General features: G+C 48.8%; 1 protein-coding gene across 5 annotated transcripts in view; it reads right to left on the bottom strand.

Moving 5' to 3' along the window:
• Positions 1-20,275, bottom strand: part of eps15l1a (epidermal growth factor receptor pathway substrate 15-like 1a) — a 607,694-nt gene that overhangs the window by 400,787 nt on the left and 186,632 nt on the right. For 4 of the 5 annotated variants that reach the window (XM_072482837.1, XM_072482840.1, XM_072482839.1 and 1 more), the window contains exon 12: positions 8,257-8,319. The exons of the other annotated variant lie outside the window; for it this stretch is intronic. In XM_072482837.1, coding sequence (XP_072338938.1) covers positions 8,257-8,319 — 63 coding nt within the window. The remainder of the gene's footprint in view (positions 1-8,256; positions 8,320-20,275) is intronic. 5 annotated transcript variants of the gene reach the window in all.

Genomic DNA, 20,275 nt, shown 5'->3' on the forward strand with positions numbered 1-20,275 from the left:
TGCTTATCTGAATATCATGACATTCCCCCCCTTTTTACAAGAATATGTGACTATGTGGTAAAAAACATAGATGTGTACTGAGTGCAGCTGAGTGTGTGTGCAATATCTACAGCATGTACATGAGGCTAAACTATACACATAGGAAGGTGTCAGATGCAACATAGCAACGAGGTTGTACCATAAACAAAACAAGTGTAATCATCAAACATCAAAAACAAACTCCTGTAACGACAAAAAGAGAAACATATTAACATTGGACTCACTTAAGTGTTATGCCACAATGTTCAAACAGACTCATAAGTCCAGCCTAGTAGGTGGGCGACGAATTCGGGTTGACCGCCTACAGGGTGGGTCAGGATCCACCGGCTGAGGAATGCGCCTGGCCACAGGCAAAGGAGGAATAGGCATGGTGGCAGGAAGCTCCACGAAGTCGGCATCAGGAACAACAGGAGGGCGTGGCACCGGTGTATAATCCCGTAACGAGCGCGGAAGTAGGCGAAGAGCCCGGCGATTACGCCGGCGAATGGAGCCATCAGGCATGCGAACCAGGAACGAGCGGGGAGCCACGGGTCGGAGAACTTCGGCAGTTGCCGACCAGCCACCCTCTGGTAGGATGATGCGGACGTTGTCTCCAGGCGCCAAGGCAGGAAGATCAGTTGCCCGAGTGTCATGTGCCACCTTCTGCTGAGCACGCTGCTGTCGCATCCTTTGCAGTACTGGAGCACGGTCGGGAGTAGGAACAAGAATGGATGGCACAGTGGTCCTGAGGGCGCGACCCATCAACAGCTGGGCTGGTGAGAGGCCAGTGGATAGTGGGGCCGAGCGATAGGCCAGCAGGGCTAAGCAGAAATCTGATCCGGCATCAGCAGCCTTGCAGAGGAGCCGCTTGACGATATGGACGCCTTTTTCCGCCTTGCCATTTGACTGGGGATGCAGAGGGCTGGACGCCACGTGTGTGAAGCCATACTAAGTAGCAAAAGACGACCATTCTTGGCTTGCAAATCAGGGCCCATTGTCCGACATGACAATAAGCGGAATGCCATGGCGAGCGAAGGTTTCTTTGCATGCCCTGATGACAGCGGATGATGTCAAATCGTGCAGGTGTATGACCTCTGGATAATTCGAAAAGTAATCTATAATGATGACGTAGTCCCTGCCGAGCGCATGAAAAAGGTCCACACCCACCTTCGCCCAGGGGGACGTTACCAACTCATGGGGCTGAAGCGTCTCAGGGGGTTGCGCCGGCTGAAACCGTTGGCAGGTGGGGCAGTTGAGCACCATATTGGCAATGACGTCGCTGATGCCCGGCCAGTATACAGCTTCTCGGGCCCTCCGCCTGCACTTCTCAACCCCGAATGGCCTTCATGTAATTGTTCGAGGACCAGCCTGTGCATGTTGTGTGGAATCACAATCCGGTCCAACTTTAGGAGGACACCGTCAATGACGGCCAAGTCGTCCCAGACATTGTAGAATTGTGGGCACTGTCCTTTGAGCCACCCTCCCGTCATGTGGCGCATCACACGTTGTAGAAGGGGGTCAGCCGCAGTCTCCCGGCGAATACGAGCCAGACTTGAATCATTAGCTGGCAGATTGGCCGATGTGAAGGCCACATGCGCTTTGACCTGACATACGAACCCCTCCGAATCGGGTGGTGTGCTCACTGCTCTGGACAGGGCATCCGCGATGATGAGGTCCTTTCCCAGGGAGCAGACCAGTTGGAAGTCGTACCTCCGGAGCTTGAGCAGAATGCGCTGGAGGCGAGGGGTCATCTCATTCAGGTCCTTTTGTATGATGCTGACCAGAGGGCGATGGTCGGTTTCCATGGTGAACTGAGAGAGACCATACACGGAGACGTGGAACGTATCTATGCTGGTTAATAAACCCAGGACTCCTTCTCAATCTGCGCATAGCGCTGTTCTGTGGGGGTCATGGCCCGCGAGGCATAGGCGACCGGGGCCCATGATGCAGTGTCATCCCGTTGCAGGAGTACCGCCCCAATGCCGTATTGGCTGGCATCAGTATCTTCGTATCTCGAGAGGTGTCGAAGAACACCAATACCGTGGCTATGGTGAGCTTAACCTTGAGCTCCTCCCATTCCTTCTGGTGTGCGGGCAGCCACTGGAACTCCGTGGTCTTCTTCACTAGGTGGCGAAGAGCCGTTGTGTGAGAGGCAAGGTTAGGAATGAACTTCCCCAGGAAGCTGACCATCCCGAGAAAGCGTAGCACTGCCTTCTTGTCTGCCGGCTACGGCATGGCTGTAATGGCGCTCATTTTGTCTGCATCCAGATGCACTCCTGACCGGGATATGTGGTCCCCCTGAAACTTTAGCTCAGTTTGGCCAAAAGAACACTTTGCTCGGTTGAGGCGCAGGCCGTGTGCTCGTATCCGAGCAAAGACGCGCTGGAGACGACTGCTGTGCTCCTGTGGTGTGGTGGACCAGATGATGACGTCGTCAACATAGACGCGCACCCCTTCGATGCCCTCCATCATCTGTTCCATGGTTTTATGAAATACCTCGGATGCAGAGATGATGCCAAACATCATTCTGTTGTAGCAGTACCTGCCAAAGCGAGTGTTGAAGGTGCACAGCTTCCTGCTGGACTGATCCAGTTGAATCTGCCAAAAACCCTTTGTGGCATCAAGCTTTGTAAAACTTTTAGCCCGGGCCATTTCGCTCATGATCTCTTCCCGTTTGGGTATGGGGTAGTGTTCCCTCATGATGTTGTTGTCCAGGTCTTTCAGGTCGATGCAGATCCTGAGTTCGCCAGAGGGCTTTTTAACACACAACATGGAGCTGACCCATGGCGTGGGCTCTGTGAAAGCACTCCTTGGTCCTGGAGATCCTGCAGCTGCTGCTTGAGGCGGTCTTTGAGTGGTGCTGGGACTCTACGAGGTGCGTGAATGACCGGGGTGGAGTCCGGTTTGAGCCGTATTCTGTAAGTGTAGGGCAGTGTGCCCATGCCCTCGAAAGCCTCCTGGTTGTGGGCGAGGAGCGAGTGGAGCTGTGCCCTAAATTCTGCATCCGGGAAGTCGGACGTGCCTTCTGGAGACAGAATGTGTAACCGCTGAACGAGGTGGAGAACCTTGCACGCCTGTGCGCCTAGCAGGGAGTCCTTCAATGATCCAACTGTCTCAAAGGACAGTGTGGCTGTGTATGCATTGTGTGTGTGACCTCGAGCTGGCAGGATCCCATGGCCGGGATAACATTTCCGCTGTAATCGACCATCTGACAGCGGGATGGCCGAATCGGTGGTCTGACCTTCAAGGCGTAGAAGGCTGACCATGCTATAAGGTTGGCGGAGGCACCAGTGTCTAAACGGAATGTGATTGGTGAACGGTTGACCATTAGGATTAACGCTGTTCACTGGCATCGGCTGGTGGGGCCCGCTTGGGGACATCCGGTTCCTGTCAATGACCGCGACGCGGAAGGCTTCCCGGTCGTCGGTGTGACCGGTCTGTACATCGTCAGGGTATGACTCGGTGTATGGAGGCTGAATGGCCCGCACGTCCCAGCGAGGCTGGCGGAATTGGGGAGTATTGGCAGGTTGAGCTGCTCGACAGCAGGCAGCGTAGTGGCCCATCTTGCCACAGCGGAGGCATTTCCGATTCTTTGCTGGACATTGCCGCTTTAAATGTGCGGATCCAGAGTTGCCGCACGTCGTGACGTCATGGCGTTCGTTGCGCCATCGCGCATGCGCAGTTCGGTCCTGCGTAGAGCACGCCTGCGCGTCGCGTCCCTCTGCATCAACGTCTCTTTTGGCGCGTACAAGCGCGGGAAGCCGCGGAAAGCGCGCGAAATGGCCGCCCTCGTCCGGGCCGCGGGCCGGGAGGAATTCAATCGACTGGACCCGCTCGGCCTCGTAGGACCCCTGCCGTGCCGATTCGGCCGCCTGGAATTGGGAGTACCGGCTGGTCGCGTTTTCATGGAGGATGCAGGCTTCGATGGCGGTGGCTAAGGTGAGGCTCTTGATTTTGAGGAGCTGCTGGCGTAGGGTGCCCGAGGTGACCCCAAAAACTATCTGGTCCCGAATCATGGAATCGGAGGTGGCCTCATAACCGCAGGGCTGCGCGAGGATACGGAGGTGTGTCAGGAAAGATTGAAAAGGCTCATCCTTACCCTGCAGGCGCTGCTGGAAGAGGTACCTCTCGAAGCTCTCGTTCACCTCGACGCTGAAGTGCTGCTCGAGTTTAAGAAGGACCGTCTTGTACTTCGTCTTGTCCTCACCGTCCACGAACACCAGGGAGTTGTAGATGTGGATGGCGTGTTGCCCTGCCATGGAGAGAAGGAGGGTGATTTTTTTGGTGTCTGAAGATTCTCCCTTTCTGTGGCTTCTAGGAAGAACTGGAAGCGTGTTTAAACAGCTTCCAGTTGACGCCGAGGTTTCCAGCGATTTAGAGCGGCTGGGGCGGGCTGATGGTGTCCATGGCGCAGGATGGCGGGTTACGGAAGATGTGTAGGTAGGTCTCACAGTTGCTGGGTTCCAATCCTGGTACTATGTCGTGTTGGGTGTTCTGCTATATCTAAACACGGTTGCAGATGGTACAACTCTGTTTTATTACTATCAATAACAACATCTGTAAACTTATGACTGTGGTTCGTTCTTTACCCTTTAACCTGAGGACCCAGCCCTAACACTATCTTAGAGAGGCACTCAGCACATGGTGTATGTCTGAGTGGCTTGCTGTGAGCTCTGTGCCCTGAGCTGTCTCCTGCTGGAATGAGCGGGAACTGTGGTGTTCCCCGTTTTATAGTGCATGTGCTCTTGCTTGTGATTGGCTGTGATGTTGCGTGTGTGTTGATTGGTCCGTTGATCTGTCCATCAGTGTGTATGCGTGTTTGCACCATGATGTTTATCTGAATATCATGACACAGAGCATCTTTGAAACATCTGAACTGAGGCTTTATTCAACTCAACCACACACAAAGCTACTGCTTTTTAACACTCGTACAACAGTGGAGTAAGAGGAAACATTAATAACATACAAATTAAAGGGACAGGAGCTAAATTGTAAAAGCATACCAGGCACCTTATAAGATCTATAAGCATCAGTACAAAATAGTCATGCAATCCTTTCTTACATTGCACATCGAGACAAGGCTCTCTCTGGGAAACGTGGTTTCACTTTATAGGTCACTGAGCCCCTAGGATCTGTTTCACCATTCTAGCGGATCGTTGCTGATCTGTACCTAACACAACAACACAATTGGCTGCATCTCATACACTCTCAAAACATATCCACAAGGAGGAAAAGGCAGAAACAGTCGTTGAGATTCACCATTAAGATGCTTTCAAGTATCAACCAACAACGCTGGCAGAGTCTGCTTCTTCGCTAACCCTCAAAAACCACAACCATAGGGACCCACAACAAAGAATCACGATATTAGACATAGACATAGACATAGAATTTACAGTGCAGAAGGAGGCCATTCGGCCCATCGAGTCTGCACCGGCTCTTGGAAAGAGCACCCTACCGAAGGTCCAAACCTCCACCCTATCCCCATAACCCAGTAACCCCACCTAATCCCCATAACCCAGTAACCCCACCCTATGGGCAATTTTGGACACTATGGGCAATTTAGCATGGCCAATCCACCTAACCCGCACATCTTTGGACTGTGGGAGGAAACCGGAGAACCCGGAGGAAACCCACGCACGCACGGGGAGAACGTGCAAACTCCGCACAGACAGTGACCCAAGCCGGAATCGAACCTGGGACCCTGGAGCTGTGAAGCAATTGTGCTAACCACCATGCTACCGTGCTGCCCCACGGTATTTATTAGAGGATCAAAATTTCTCTTAAAAGTACTGACTGCATGCAGTCTCCACTGTATATGGTGGGCGTTTTATGCAATGCAACATATGAGGTGTGAGACTGAAATATTAGACTTCATACACCTTCTCAGTCAGATATGATGAAGCAGTGGGACACAACCAATGAGACAGCTTATGGTCACTTTTTACTGTTCCCTACTGTTTATTAATAGATTTCATAAAAAATAAACTCAAGTTCATATCCGTAGTAGGATTTGTATTTTTTTTTTTTTTTTTTTTTTCGCTGAATTACTCATCCAGAAACATAGATACATTTCTTTCCTCCATTCTAAAGACACTGACATTATCCACGTTGACATGCTAAAGTATTTTTCCACAGCCAATGGCAATCCCTCAATACCTTACCCAAGAAGCCTGTTGTCTGAATGATGATAGTACTGGCGTGGCATATGACAATGGGAATACTACAACTAAATTTGATCAGGTCATCACCAGACACCCACAAATCTGTCTGACTGTCACCTACCCTCCCTTCCAGCTGGGCTTACTGGATAGTGCTGAAGGGCTGAAGCGCTGAATTATTATTGCTTGCTGAGACTGAGGGCTGTCTGGCAAATTTCAGAGCACCTGCTATTAGGTGGGGTTATGAGGTTGTGGGGATAGGGCGGAGGGGTGGGTCTGGTTAAGATGTTCTTTCAGAAGGTCGGTGCAGAATCGATGGGCCAAATGGCCTCCTTCTGCACTGTAGGAATGCTATGAGATCCGTTATACACAGTGGCAAGGGCAACAGTTGTGCTAAAATCCCTTTGGTTGTAATCAGGAGTTTTCACTTGTAAACGGTACATAGGACAGACAAACTTACATAGGGATTACCAACACGCCCATAATACAGGAAATTAGAGGAGGATGAGAGGTGGCAAGGTTCCTGAGAATGTGCCAATGTATTTGTTTATTCTTTCATTAGATATGGGCATCACTGGTTAGGTCAGGTTTTATTGTCTTTCCCTATCTGCTCTCCAGAAATGGTGGTGAGCTGCCTTTTTGAACCACTGCTGACCATGGTACACCCACAGTGCTGGTAGGGAGGCAGTTCCAGGATTTTCACCCAGCGAGTGAAGGAATGGCAAATTACTTCCAAGTCAGGGTGGTGTGTGGCTAGAGAGGAAGTGGAAAACGGTGGCGTTCCCATGTGTCTAATGCCCTTCTCCTTAGATATCTTTCTTGCAGATATCTTTCTTAGATATCTGGTAGAGATCAGGATTTGGAAGGAGGTGCTGTCAAAAGAGCCTTGGTGAGTTGTTGCAGTGCATCTTGTAGATGGTACACCCTGCCACTGTGTGTCAGTGATAATGTAGGGAGAGATGTTTATGTTGGTTGATCGAGTACCAATTAAGTTGGTGGCTTTGCCCTGCATGGTGTCGAGCTTCTTGAAAGTTGCTGGAGCTATATTCAGCCAGGCATATTGAGTGTATTTGGTTTGGGAAGAAATGGAGGTAAATTACTTGCCTCAGAATTCCCAGTCTCTGACCTGCTCTTGTAGCCACAATATTTTTATGGCTAAGTCTCTGGCCAATGGTAAGCCCATTAATGTTGATAGTGGGGATTCAGCGATGGTAATGTTATTAAAAATCATGGGGAGATGGTTAGATTCTCTCTAGTTGAAGACAATCATTGCCTGGCAAATGTATAGCATGAACATTACTTGCCACCTAAATTATTCCAAGTCTGAATGTTGTCCAGGTCTTGTTGCACATGAACACAACCTGCTTCAGCATCGGAAGAGTTGTAAATGATGCTGAACTTTGTGCAAATCATCAGTGAAAATCCCCACTTCTGATTTTATGATGGAAGAAGCGTCATTGATGAAGCAGCTGGAGGTGATTGGGCCTAGTACAGTTACTCTGAGGAATTCCTGTAGCGACATCCTGGGACTGAGATGATATCCACATGTATGTATTAGTGTACTATATGGTCATAACTGAAGAAACTACTCAAGATTCAAAGCAACATAACTAGCTTTGCTTTCAGTGCACCTAAACCTAAACAAGATGTGAACTGGTGAATAAACACAGCCGTTTTTGAACAAAATAGAAGAGCAATTAATACACGATAAGCAACAACTTTGACATTTATGTTAATGTAATTGAATAATGGCTATTATCACTTTTTAGCCAATATAAGTGACTGCCAGTTTAAATATGAATGTTTTATGCGATGGGGCCTGCATTTACATTACATTGTACAACTCCTTCACTTAGTCATGACAGGGTTACTTGTCAAAACCAAAACTGAACACAAATTTATACCCACAAAGGTAACGAGTGGCCAGATCATTTCAGAACTTGATAACATCTAACATGCCCTGGCTCACAAGAGACGCAACAACTAGATGATATTCACAGACAATGGGAAGAAAAAGCAATGGTTAGCAGAATGTTTAAAGCAGGCAGCCCTGTTAACATGTGCACAGTGAGTTACTCACACGCCTCATTTCTGTTAGTTGCGAAAGCTCAGGCCCAACAGGAGTCATGTAGCCTGAGAGGCTCTACAGAAAGAAAGGAATAAAGTAGGTCTACAAGTACATGCAAAAGATGGTTATTGCACAAACATCAAGAAACTTTAGCAGCAGGTTCACTTAAGAGAAAACACAGGTCTTAACTTGGGTCAGATTCAGTGAGATCAAGTAGCCAATGAAGTAACAAATGTAGGTAAAATTTTAAAAACCTGTGCAAAGTGATCATAGAAACTATTTTATTTTCTCTTTATTCGTTCATGGGGTGTGGGTGTCGCTGGCTGGACCAGCATTTGTTACCCATCCCTGAAGGCATTTAAGAGTAAATCGCATTAAATTTTGATTTTATGATCTCTTGAAAGTTTGTTGTTTTATTTTGGTCAATGATAATTACATTTGACCAACACAGAAACCTGCTGAGCTAAATGCAAACACAGTGAAACCTGTAAATTACTGACACTTTAGGGACTGGCGTCCTTATTTTCAAATGGTCACTAAATGTACTGTCAGCACTTACAATAGAATGGGAAGTTCTTTATCCAGCATCCATCAGAGAAGAGAGGCTGTTCGCTCCTTGGGGATACAGCCATCAAAACATACAATCCCAGAGATGGAGTGATCTTTGTTGCAACGGACATTAGTAAAGAGTTTCCCTTTCCACTGGAGCCGTTTCATTCACAAAACTGGCTGCTGGCAAATGCTGATCTGCAGACACTAGCCTCCTAATATTTTGGAAGCAGGAAGGAAGCGAGCTCCAAGGACAAGTACCAATGATCTTGACTCAGTGAAGGTTTCTGAGACTAGCTGTCCTGTGTTTTTAATTGTGAAAGGGCTTGTCACATTGAAAGCTGTTGGTAGTTAGCGAGTGTCCACCGTTTCAGAGTGCCTCGTGGTTTAGTACCCACTGCCCTTTTCTAACTTAAAACACAAGGCAATAAACAACACCATTGTATTATACAGGGCTGTATATACTGTATGACCTTTGTGATAATGTTTCACAACAGAGCACAGTTTCCAATCATCATGGACCCCACTTGGACCACGGCACAACTCAGTCAAGACTGAGTTCCATTCACCAAAATGAAGTTTGTGACCTGGAACATCACGATCCTCATGGACAAGCCCAACAATGACAGACCCAAGTGCTGCACCACCATCATAGCTCAGGAACTCAGGCACCTTGTCATTGACATTGCCTCCAGAGGTGAGACACAATGTGCAGGACAAGGTCACCAAAAAGACCAAAGAGACAGGTACACTTTTTTCTGGAATGGTCTTCCAGAAGAGGAACAATCCGGTTTCTTTCATGGGGTGTCACTGGTATGGTCAACATTTATTGCACATCCCTAACTGTTCTTGAACAGAGTGGCCCGCTAAGCTATTTCAGAGCATAGGTAAGAGTCAACCACACTACTGTGGATCTGGTGTCACATATAGACCAGACCAGGGAATGGTGGCAAAATCCTTTTCCTGACGTACGTGAGTAAACTAGATGGGTTTTTATGAGAATCAATGATGGTTTCATGGTCACTATTACTGAGACTAGCTCTCAATACTAGATTTTTACTAATTGAACTCAAATTCCATCAGCTGCCATTTTGGGATTTGAACCTGTGCACCCAGAGCATTAGCGCGGGCCTTGGATTATTAGTCCAGCGTCATTATCGCTACACTACCGTCAGTAGAGCAGTATGGTAGCACAGTGGTTAGCACCGGTGCTTCACAGCTCCAGGGTCCCAGGTTCGATTCCCTGCTTGGGTCACTGTCTGTGTGGAGTATGGACATTCTCCCAGCGTCTGCATGGGTTTCCTCCCATGCTCTGGTTTCCTCCCACAGTCCAAAGACGTGCAGGGGTCAGGTGGATTGCCCATGCTAAATTGTCCTTAGTGTCCAAAAAGGTTAGGTCGGATTACTGGGTTACGGGAATAGGCTGGAGGTGTGGGCTTGGGTTGGATGCTCTTTCCAAGGGCCGGTGCAGACTCGATGGGTCGAATGGCCTCCTTCTGCATGTAAATTCTATGATCTCCTCCATAGGGTGGGCTTCACCATCAAAAATCTGTTTTTGTGGCACCTCAGCTGTGTGATTAACGAGCGTCTCATAACTGTCCGGCACATCCGAATGAGGAATCAACATGCCATTGTCATCATTCCTACACTTGAAGCAACTGAGGGGGCCCAGGAGGGATTCTATGCCAACCCTGAGTAATCAATAACCTAAGTCCCAACAGGCAATAAACTGATCCTCCTTGGAGATTTGAATGCAGACTCAGGAAAGATGTCAATCTCTGGAAGGGTGTGATTGGCAAGGAAGGAGTAGGGAAAGCTCTTGCAGATTGGAAACTTCACCACAACTCAAGAGAAAAACAGCACTTCTACAGGACTCTGAAGGCAACAGTACACCATAAAATCCCCAGCTTATGGAACAAATAGCAAGTAGAAAGAGCGCAGGAGCTTCAACAACCCACAGTCACCAATGACATGCACAGTTTGTTCTGTGCTGTCAAGATGATCAATGGCCTAAGCACTCGAGGATCCACACCTTTGAGAACCAAGCATGGAGAAGAGCTCGTCAAGGACAGGGAGGCAGTAAGCAATGGTTGGAGAGAACGCTGAAGAGCTCTACAACCAAGACTGACGTGAACAACTTCAACTCCATTCCTCAAAATTCCATCCAGCTCAGTCTTGGCACCATACTGATGTGAAGCAAAGTTGAAAAAAACATTTGACCACTGAAACACAAAAATGCCTCTGGAATATATGGAAACCTTGCCTAAAATTCTGAAACACAGTGGAGATACACTCCTGGCACAGCTGCACAACCTGATAACTCCCATCTGGGAAGAAAAGGCATGCTGGGGAATCTCAGGGATGCTGTGCTCATCACTGTACTTGAGGGAGAGGAATTGATTGCAGTAACCATTCCCTGCTATGTGACGCAGTGAAGATCACTGCAAGGATCTTCTTCAATCGCCTCTTCCCATTGACCAAAGAGCTCCTTCCAGAGTCCTTTTTGCTCACCGAGGGGCACCATAGACATTGGATTAGATTTGTTTATTGTCACATGTACCGAGATACAGTGAAAAGTATTGTTCTGCCTACAGTCCAGACAGATCATACCATACATGAAAAAAAAACATAGGGCATACATAAATATTGTCATGTGAGAGTACCTTTAAGAAATGGGTGTTTATAAATGGGGTGTATAAATATCGGTGGTGAGAGTACCTTTAAGAAATGGGTGTTTATCACTGCAGTGATGTCAGAGAGTGGGTGGAACTGGGCTGTCAGCTTTTTACTTTTGTTTTTGACCAGGCTGCAGGGTGTGTGTTAGTTTCCTTTTCAGAGCTGGATAGCTGCAGTCACAGCCAGAAGGTGTACGAGTTCGTCTCTGTAATCTAAAGACTGTCTCTTGATCATTTGGTGAATTCAGAATTATAAATGTTCTGAGCGACTTTAAATGTTCTGAGTGATTATAAATGACTTTAACCTAATGTGTTTCTGTTGGAAGGTGTTTCTTCTGTCTTCTGGATGTTGTTTGGGAAGTTATTAAGGATTACTTAGTGTTGTATTCTTTGGGGGTTGTATTTGAATTAATGGTTGCTAAGATGTTCACTGTATGTTTTAAAAAGGTTAACTTGAGTTCAGAGTTTTGCTTCAAAAAATGCTTTCCCATTTCTGCTGTACCACACCTGAAGAGTGGGCCGTGTGCTCCCCATACCACAATCTATTAAAAGTTGTGGGTCAGGTGACCTCCATGATACACTTTGGGGTTCTCTAAACCCTGGCCCATAACAATACACAATGTAAATACATTATCACGGGGAGCATGGCGGCGCAGTGATTAACATTGCTGCCTCACGGCACCGAGGTCCCAGGTTCGATCCCAGCTTTGGGTCACTGTCCATGTGGAGTTTGCACATTAGAACAAAGAACAAAGGAAAGTACATCAGAGGAACAGGCCCTTCGGCCCTCCAAGCCTTTGCCGACCATGTTGCCAGTCTAAACTAAAATCTTCCACACATCCGGGTCCATATCCCTCTAATCCCATTTTATTCATGTATTTGTCAAGATGCCCATTAAACGTCACTATCATCCCTGCTTCCACCACCTCCTCCGAAAGCGGGTTCCAGGCACCCACTACCCTCTGTGTAAAAGACTTACCTCGTACATCTCCACTAAACCTTGCCCCTCGCACCTTAAACCTATGCCCCCTATTAATTGACCCCCCTATCCTGGGAAAAGTCTCTGACTATGCACTCTGTCTATGCCCCTCATAATTTTGTAGACCTCTATCAGGTAACCCCTCAACCATCTTTGTTCCAGTGAGAACAAAACAAGTTTGTTCAACCTCTCCTCATAGCTAATGTCCTCCATACCAGGCAACATCCTGGTAACTCTCTTCTGCACCCTCTCTAAAGCCTCCACATCCTTTTGGTAGTGTGGTGACCAGAATTGAACACTATACTCCAAGTGTGGCCTAACTAAGGTTCTATACAGCTGCAACATGACTTGCCAATTCTTATACTCAATGCCCCGGCCAATGAAGGCAAGCATGCCGTATGCCTTCTTGATTACCTTCACCACCTGTGCTGCCCCTTTCAGTGACCTGTGGACCTGTACATCTAGATCTCTTTGACTTTCAATACTCTTGAGGGTTCTACCATTCACTGTATATTCTCTACGTGTATTGGACCTTCCAAAATGCATTACCTCACATTTGTCCGGATTAAACTCCATCTGCCATCTGTAGAAGCCAGGTCTCCAAACAAACTAAATCCTGCTGTATCCTCTGACAGTCCTCATCGCTATCCGCAATTCCACCAACCTTTGTGTCGTCCGCAAACTTACTCATCACACCAGTTACATTTTCCACCAAATCATTTATATATACTAGGAACAGCAAAGGTCCCAGCACTGATCCCTGCGGAACACCACTGGTCACAGTCCTCCAATCAGAAAAGCACCCTTCCATTGCTGCTACGCTGCCTTCTATGACCTAGCCAGTTCTGTATCCATCTTGCCAGCTCACCTCTGATCCCGTGTGACTTCACCTTTTGTACCAGTCTGCCATGAGCGACCTTTGTCAAAGGCCTTACTGAAGTCCATATAGACAACATCTACTGCACTATCTGCATCAATCATCTTTGTGACCTCCTCGAAAAACTCTATCAAGTTAGTGAGACACGACCTCCCCTTCACAAAACCATGCTGCCTCTCACTAATACTTGGTGGGTGGTGTTCTCACGTGTAATGGTGGTATCCATGTCGATGATCTGGCACGTCTTGCAGAGATTGCCATGGCAGGGTTTTGTGGTGTCGTGGTCACTATTCTGAAGGCTGGGTAGTTTGCTGCAAACAATGATTTGCTTGAGGTTGCGCGGTTGTTTGAAGGCAAGTAGTGGGGGTGTGGGGATGACCTTGGCAAGATATTCATCTTCATCGATGACGTGTTGAAGGCTGCGAAGAAGATGTCGTAGTTTCTCCGCTCCGGGGAAGTACTGGACGACGAAGGGTGCTTTGTCGGTTGTGTCCACTGTTTGTCTTCTGAGGAGGTCGGTCCGGTTTATTGCTGTGGCGCGTTGGAACTGTCGATCGATGTGTCGAGCGCCATATCCCATTCGTACGAGGGCATCTTTTAACGTCTGCAGATGTCTGTTACGCTCCTCCTCGTCTGAGCAGATCCTGTGTATAAGGAGAGCTTGTCCATAGGGGATGGCTTCTTTAATGTGTTGGAGGGTGGAAGCTGGAGAAGTGGAGCATCGTGAGGTTACCCGTGGGTTTGCGGTAAAGCGAAGTGCTGAGGTGACCGTCCTTGATGGAGACGAGTGTGTCCAAGAATGCAATTAATTTTGGAGAGTAGTCCATGGTGAGTCTGATGGTTGGATGGAACTTATTAATGTCATCGTGTAGTCGTTTATAAAACATTGGTTGGGCCATATTGGAATACGGTGTTCAATGTTGGGCATCTCAGTTTAGAAAGGATGTTCAGGCCTTATGGAGACTGCAGAAGAATTTACTGGATTGGTACCAGGGATGAGGGATTTCAATTTTGTGGAGAGACTGGAGAATCTATGACTCTTCTCTTTAGAGCAGAAAAGGTAGAGTTGTTCAAAGTCATGAATAGTTCTGATGGAGTAAATTAGAAAAAACTGTTTCCAGTGGGAGAAGCATTGATAACCAGGGGTAAATTTAAGCAGGTTGGCAAAGAACTACAGGCAATTTGAAGCAATGATTTTTTTTCAAACACCCCTTCAGAACAAACATTGTTCTGATCCGAAATGCACTACCTGAAAGGGTGAAGGAAGCAGATTCAATAGTAATATTCAAAGGAGAATTGGATAAATAATTGGAGGGAAAAGGTTTACAAGAAAATTGGGAAAGAACAGGTGGGTTGGAATACTGGACAGCTCCACGAGAGGGCCAGTACAGGTGTAACAGGGTGAAAGGACTCCCTCTGTGGTATATAATTTGATAATTCTACAATTCTAAGACTCCCTCAAAAAGTCTGAGTTTTTCAAGCGAACATTCCTTTTGGAGTGTCCATTTATACAGCTTTCACTGTGCACACAAAACAAATGCAATGATGTTTGAATTCAGGCAATATAAAACAAACAAGTACTGAAGTTTATTTTGTACTGCTCAAGAAGATGTCTCCACATTTCAAGTATTCCCAATAACCAGTACGAAAGAAAACAACAATGTGCTTTTGTGCAAAATCTTTACAGAGGCAGACACTGAGTCAAGAAGGGAGAACATTGGCGTGACCAAAAGTTTGCAAGTTTTGTTTTTAAAAAGGGGAGCAAAATGCTTTAGCAAATGCATTTCTGAAAAATTATGATCCAAGAAGAAGTTGAAGATTAACTCCAGGGGTGGGGCAAATGGAGGAGAAAGATTTACTAGAGTCCACAGTCATGGGTTTGGGAAGGATTGCAATGCTGGAAGAGGTTGCAAAGATAGGGCGAACAGTGTGATTACTTAGCAAGACTTTGGAAAGAAAGAATATTATTACAAATGCAAAGTTTGTAAGAATGCTGGGCTGGATTCTCCGCACTCCGACGCCGAAATTGCGGCCGGTGCCGGGGCAGAGAATCCATTTCGCCGCACAAAATCGGGATCGGCGCCGGTTCCCCGATTCTTCAGGCCCCGAAAAACGACATACTCAGAGAGTTTGCCACGCCACAAAGCACCTACCTGTGGCCATTGCTGGAGGCCTGTCCCACCCCCAACCGGCCAAAGTCCCAACGGCGACGCAACCCGGTGTGGGGTGAGTGAGAAGGGAGTCCCCCCCCAACGAAGGAGGAAAAAACCGGCGGCGGCGGCGGCTGCAGCGCGAGGAATCGTCGACCAAAGAGACAGAAAGGGAGAAGCACAAGATGGCGGCGGAGAAAGCGCAGGATGGGGGCCCGAGCAGGATGAATTTTTGAGACGGTGCGTGGAGCTGCTGAAGAGGGAGGTGCTGACCCCGATGCTACAGGCAATTGAGGGGCTCAAGGAGACACAAAAGACCCAGGAGACAGAGCTCCGCGTGGTGGAGCAGAAGGTGACGGATAATGAGGATGAGATCCTGGGCCTGGCGGTTAAGACACAGACGCACGAGGCACTTCATAAAAAGTGTACTGAAAGGATCGAGGCCCTAGAAAACGGAGAGCGAAGGAAGAACCTTCGGATACTGGGTCTCCCTGAGGGTGTGGAAGGAGTGGACTGTGGAGCTTATGCAAGTACGATGCTGAGCTCACTGAGGGCCCCTTGGAGGTGGAGTGGGCACATCGGATCCCGGCGAGAAGACCAAAAGCGGGAGAACCACCCAGGGCGATAATCGTGCGATTTCACCGCCTTAAGGATAGAGAAGAGGTCCTGAGATGGGCTAAAAAGGTGCGGAGTAGCAGATGGGAGAATGCAGTGGTACGGGTGTACCAGGATTGGAGTGCGGAGGTGGCGAGAAGGAGGGCGAGTTTTAACCGAGCCAAGGAGGTGTTGCATAAAAAGAATGTGAAGTTCGGGATGCTGCAGCCGGCAAGACTATGGGTCACGTATCAGGAGAGACACCATTATTTTGAGACGGCGGAGGAAGCATGGACCTTTATCAAAGAGGAGAAATTGGATCGGAACTGAGGGACTGATGCTGCAGGAAATGTCATTGTTAATGTTATGGTTGAAGTTAATTAAGAAGTAAATTGGGAAGGGGGGAGACATTGGGAAATGTGGGCGCCGGTGAGGGGGGAAAGACGGGACATAGATGGAGAATGAGGAAGGGGAGGGGGAGGGGAAAGGGAGATGCGCCACAAGAGGCGGGTCAGGTACAGGGATGTTCCCGCGCCAGAAAGAATATGGCGGGAAGACAGGCGCAAGGCGGATGGGAGTTCCCCACACGGGGGGGGTCGAGGAGTGAGCAGGAGCAGCCGGGGTCAGTTGAAGTCAGCTGACTTACGGAAGTAATATGGGGGGAGCAATCACGCTAGAAAGAGATCTAGCGGGTGGGGGGACAACTGGGTTGCTGCTGCGGAAATCCAAAAGGAAATGGCTAAAGAGTGGGTGGACGGGGATGGTATGCGACGCTGGGGGAGCGAGTGGGAGCGCGGAGGCGGGATATGGGACTGGCCTAGAGAAGGTAATGGCTAGTCGACACGGGAGGGGGGCAGGTAGCCCCCTAGTGAGGCTGATCACGTGGAACGTGAGAGGCCTGAACGGACCGATAAAAAGGGCCCGAGTGCTCGCGCATTTGAAAGGACTAAGGGCAGACGTGGTTATGCTCCAAGAGACGCACCTAAAGGTGGCGGACCAAGTTAGGTTAAGGAAAGGATGGGTGGGACAGGTGTTCCACTCAGGACTAGACGCAAAGAACAGAGGGATGGCCATTTTGGTGGGGAAACAGGTAGCATTTGAAGCAAAGAACATCGTAGCAGATAGCGGAGGTAGATATGTAATGGTGAGTGGCAGGCTGGAGGGAATGGAGGTCGTGTTGGTTAATGTATATGCCCCGAACTGGGACGATGCGGGATTTATGAGACGGATGCTGGGGCATATACCGGACCTGGAGGTAGGAAACTTGATTTTAGGAGGGGACTTTAATACTGTGCTGGATCCGGGGCTAGATAGATCCAGCTCAAGGACCGGAAGAAGGCCGGCAGCGGCCAAGGTACTTAAGGGGTTTATGGACCAAATGGGGGGAGTGGATCCATGGCGATTTCTTAGACTAGGGCGTTCTCCTTCTTCTCCCATGTCCATAAAGTGTACTCCCGGATAGATTTTTTTGTTTTGGGAAGGTCGTTGATCTCTAGGGTGGAAGAAGCTGAGTATTCAGCCATAGCGGTTTCGGACCATGCCCCACATTGGGTGGACCTGGAATTAGGAGAGGAAAGGGAGCAGAGAGCACTCTGGCGATTAGATGTGGGATTGATGGCGGATGAGGGAGTGTGTGCAAGAGTGCGGGGGTGTATTGAGAGATACCTGGAGGTCAATGACGACGGCGAGGTCCCTGTGGGAGTGGTATGGGAAGCACTAAAAGCGGTGGTCAGAGGAGAGCTGATCTCCATTGGGGCCCACAAAAGGAAAACAGAGGCCAAGGAAAGGGAAAGATTACTGGGGGAGATTTTACGGGTGGATAGGGAATTTGCAGAGACCCCGGAGGAGGGACTGTACAGGGAGAGGAGACGACTCCAGACGGAGTTTGACCTTCTGACCACCAGAAAGGCGGAGGTGCTGTGGAGGAAGGCACAGGGGAGGAGGTATGAATATGGGGAAAAGGCTAGTCGCCTGCTGGCTCATCAATTGCGAAAGAGGACAGCAGCGAGGGAGATAGGAGGAATTAGAGACGAAAAGGGAGACACGGTGCGAAGAGCAGGAAAGATAAATGAGGTGTTCAAGACCTTTTATGAGGGACTGTATAGGTCTCAACCCCCAGAGGGAGAGGAGGGGATGCGGCAGTTCCTGGATCAATTGAGGTTCCCGAAAGTGGAGGAGCAGGAGGTGGAAGGCCTGGGGGCACCAATTGGGGTGGACGAGGTTATTAAGGGACTGGCAAGCATGCAAGCAGGGAAGGCTCAGGGACCAGACGGGTTCCCGGTGGAATTTTAGAGAAAATATGTGGACTTGTTGGCCCCGTTGATGGTGAGGACGTTCAATGAGGCCAGGGAAGGAGGGACTTTACCCCCGACAATGTCGGAGGCGACGATATCGCTAATTTTGAAGAGGGATAAAGATCCGTTGCAGTGCGGGTCCTATAGACCTATTTCATTATTGAACGTGGACGCCAAATTGCTGGCAAAGGTACTGGCATCGAGGATAGAGGACTGTGTCCCGGGGGTGGTGCACGAAGACCAGACAGGGTTCGTAAAAGGGAGACAACTGAATGTTAACGTGCGACGACTATTAGGGGTGATAATGATGCCCCCAGTGGAGGGGGAGGCAGAGATAGTGGCGGCAATGGATGCAGAGAAGGCATTTGATAGGGTGGAGTGGGAGTATTTATGGGAAGTGTTAAGGAGGTTTGGGTTCGGGAACGGGTTTATTAGCTGGGTCAAACTTCTTTATGGGGCTCCAACGGCAAGTGTAGTTACGGGTCGACAAAGATCGGAGTATTTCTGACAAGATAGGGGAACAAGACAGGGATGCCCGCTGTCTCCATTGTTGTTCGCGTTGGCAATTGAACCTCTGGCCACGGCGTTGAGAGACTCCAGGAAATGGAGAGGGGTGATTAGAGGGGGAGAAGAACACCGAGTCTCGCTATACGCAGATGACCTATTGTTATACGTGTCGGACCCAGCGGGGGGGATGATAGAGGTTATGCGAATGTTGAGGGAGTTCGGGGATTTCTCGGGGTATAGACTAAACATGGGGAAGAGTGAATTATTTGTGATACATCCAGGGGACCAGAGTAGAGAGATAGAAGGCCTGCCTCTAAGGAAAGTGGAAAGAAACTTCCGATACCTGGGGATTCAGATCGCTAGGAGCTGGGGAACCTTGCACAGACTTAATCTGACACGGCTGGTAGAACAAATGGAGGAGGACTTCAAGAGGTGGGACATGCAGCCTGTCGCTGGCGGGCAGGGTGCAGGCAATTAAGATGATGGTCCTCCCGAGGTTCTTATTTGTATTTCAGTGTCTCCCTATACTAATCACTAAGACCTTTTTCAATAAAATAGACAGGAGCATCACGAGCTTCGTGTGGGCAGGGAAAGTTCCGAGAGTAAGGAGGGGGTTCCTTCAGCGTAGCAGCGACAGAGGAGGATTGGCACTACCAAAAAAAGTTTACCACGAACCCGGTGGTGGCGGCAACATTGAATATCTGGGGACAGTGGAGGCGACAGAGAGGGGTGCGGGATGCCCTGGTGGGGTCCCCAATTAGGAACAACCATAGGTTCGCCCCAGGAAGAATGGATGGAGGATTTCAGAGCTGGCACCAGTTGGGAATTAGGAGGGTGGGAGATTTATTTATAGATGGGACTTTTGCGAGCTTGGGAGCATTGGAGGAAAAGTATAAGTTGCCTCGGGGAAACTTCCTGAGATATATGCAGGTGAGGGCGTTTACTAGACAACAGGTGAGGGAATTTCCGTTGCTCCCGACACAGGGGACTCAGGACAGAGTGCTTTCAGGGGTGTGGGTCGGAGAGGGCAAGGTGTCAGAGATATACCGAGAGATGAGGGAAGAGGGGGAGGAGTTGGTGGGCGAACTAAAAGGAAAGTGGGAAGAAGAACTAGGGGAGGAGATAGAGGAGGGTATGTGGGCTGATGCCCTAAGCAGGGTAGATTCCTCTTCCTCATGCGCCAGGCTTAGCCTGATTCAATTTAAGGTACTACATAGAGCACACATAATGGGGGCAAGATTGAGCAGGTTCTTTGGAGTGGAGGACAAATGTGGGAGGTGTGGCAGGAGCCCGGCAAACCACGCACATATGTTTTGGGCGTGCCCGGCACTGGAGGGGTATTGGAAGGGAGTGACGGGAGTGATTTCGAAGGTGGTGAAGGCCCGTGTCAAACCAGGCTGGGGGCT

The sequence above is a fragment of the Scyliorhinus torazame genome, chromosome 18, assembly GCF_047496885.1.
Source record: "Scyliorhinus torazame isolate Kashiwa2021f chromosome 18, sScyTor2.1, whole genome shotgun sequence".
In the NCBI taxonomy this organism is placed as follows: Eukaryota; Metazoa; Chordata; class Chondrichthyes; order Carcharhiniformes; family Scyliorhinidae; genus Scyliorhinus; species Scyliorhinus torazame.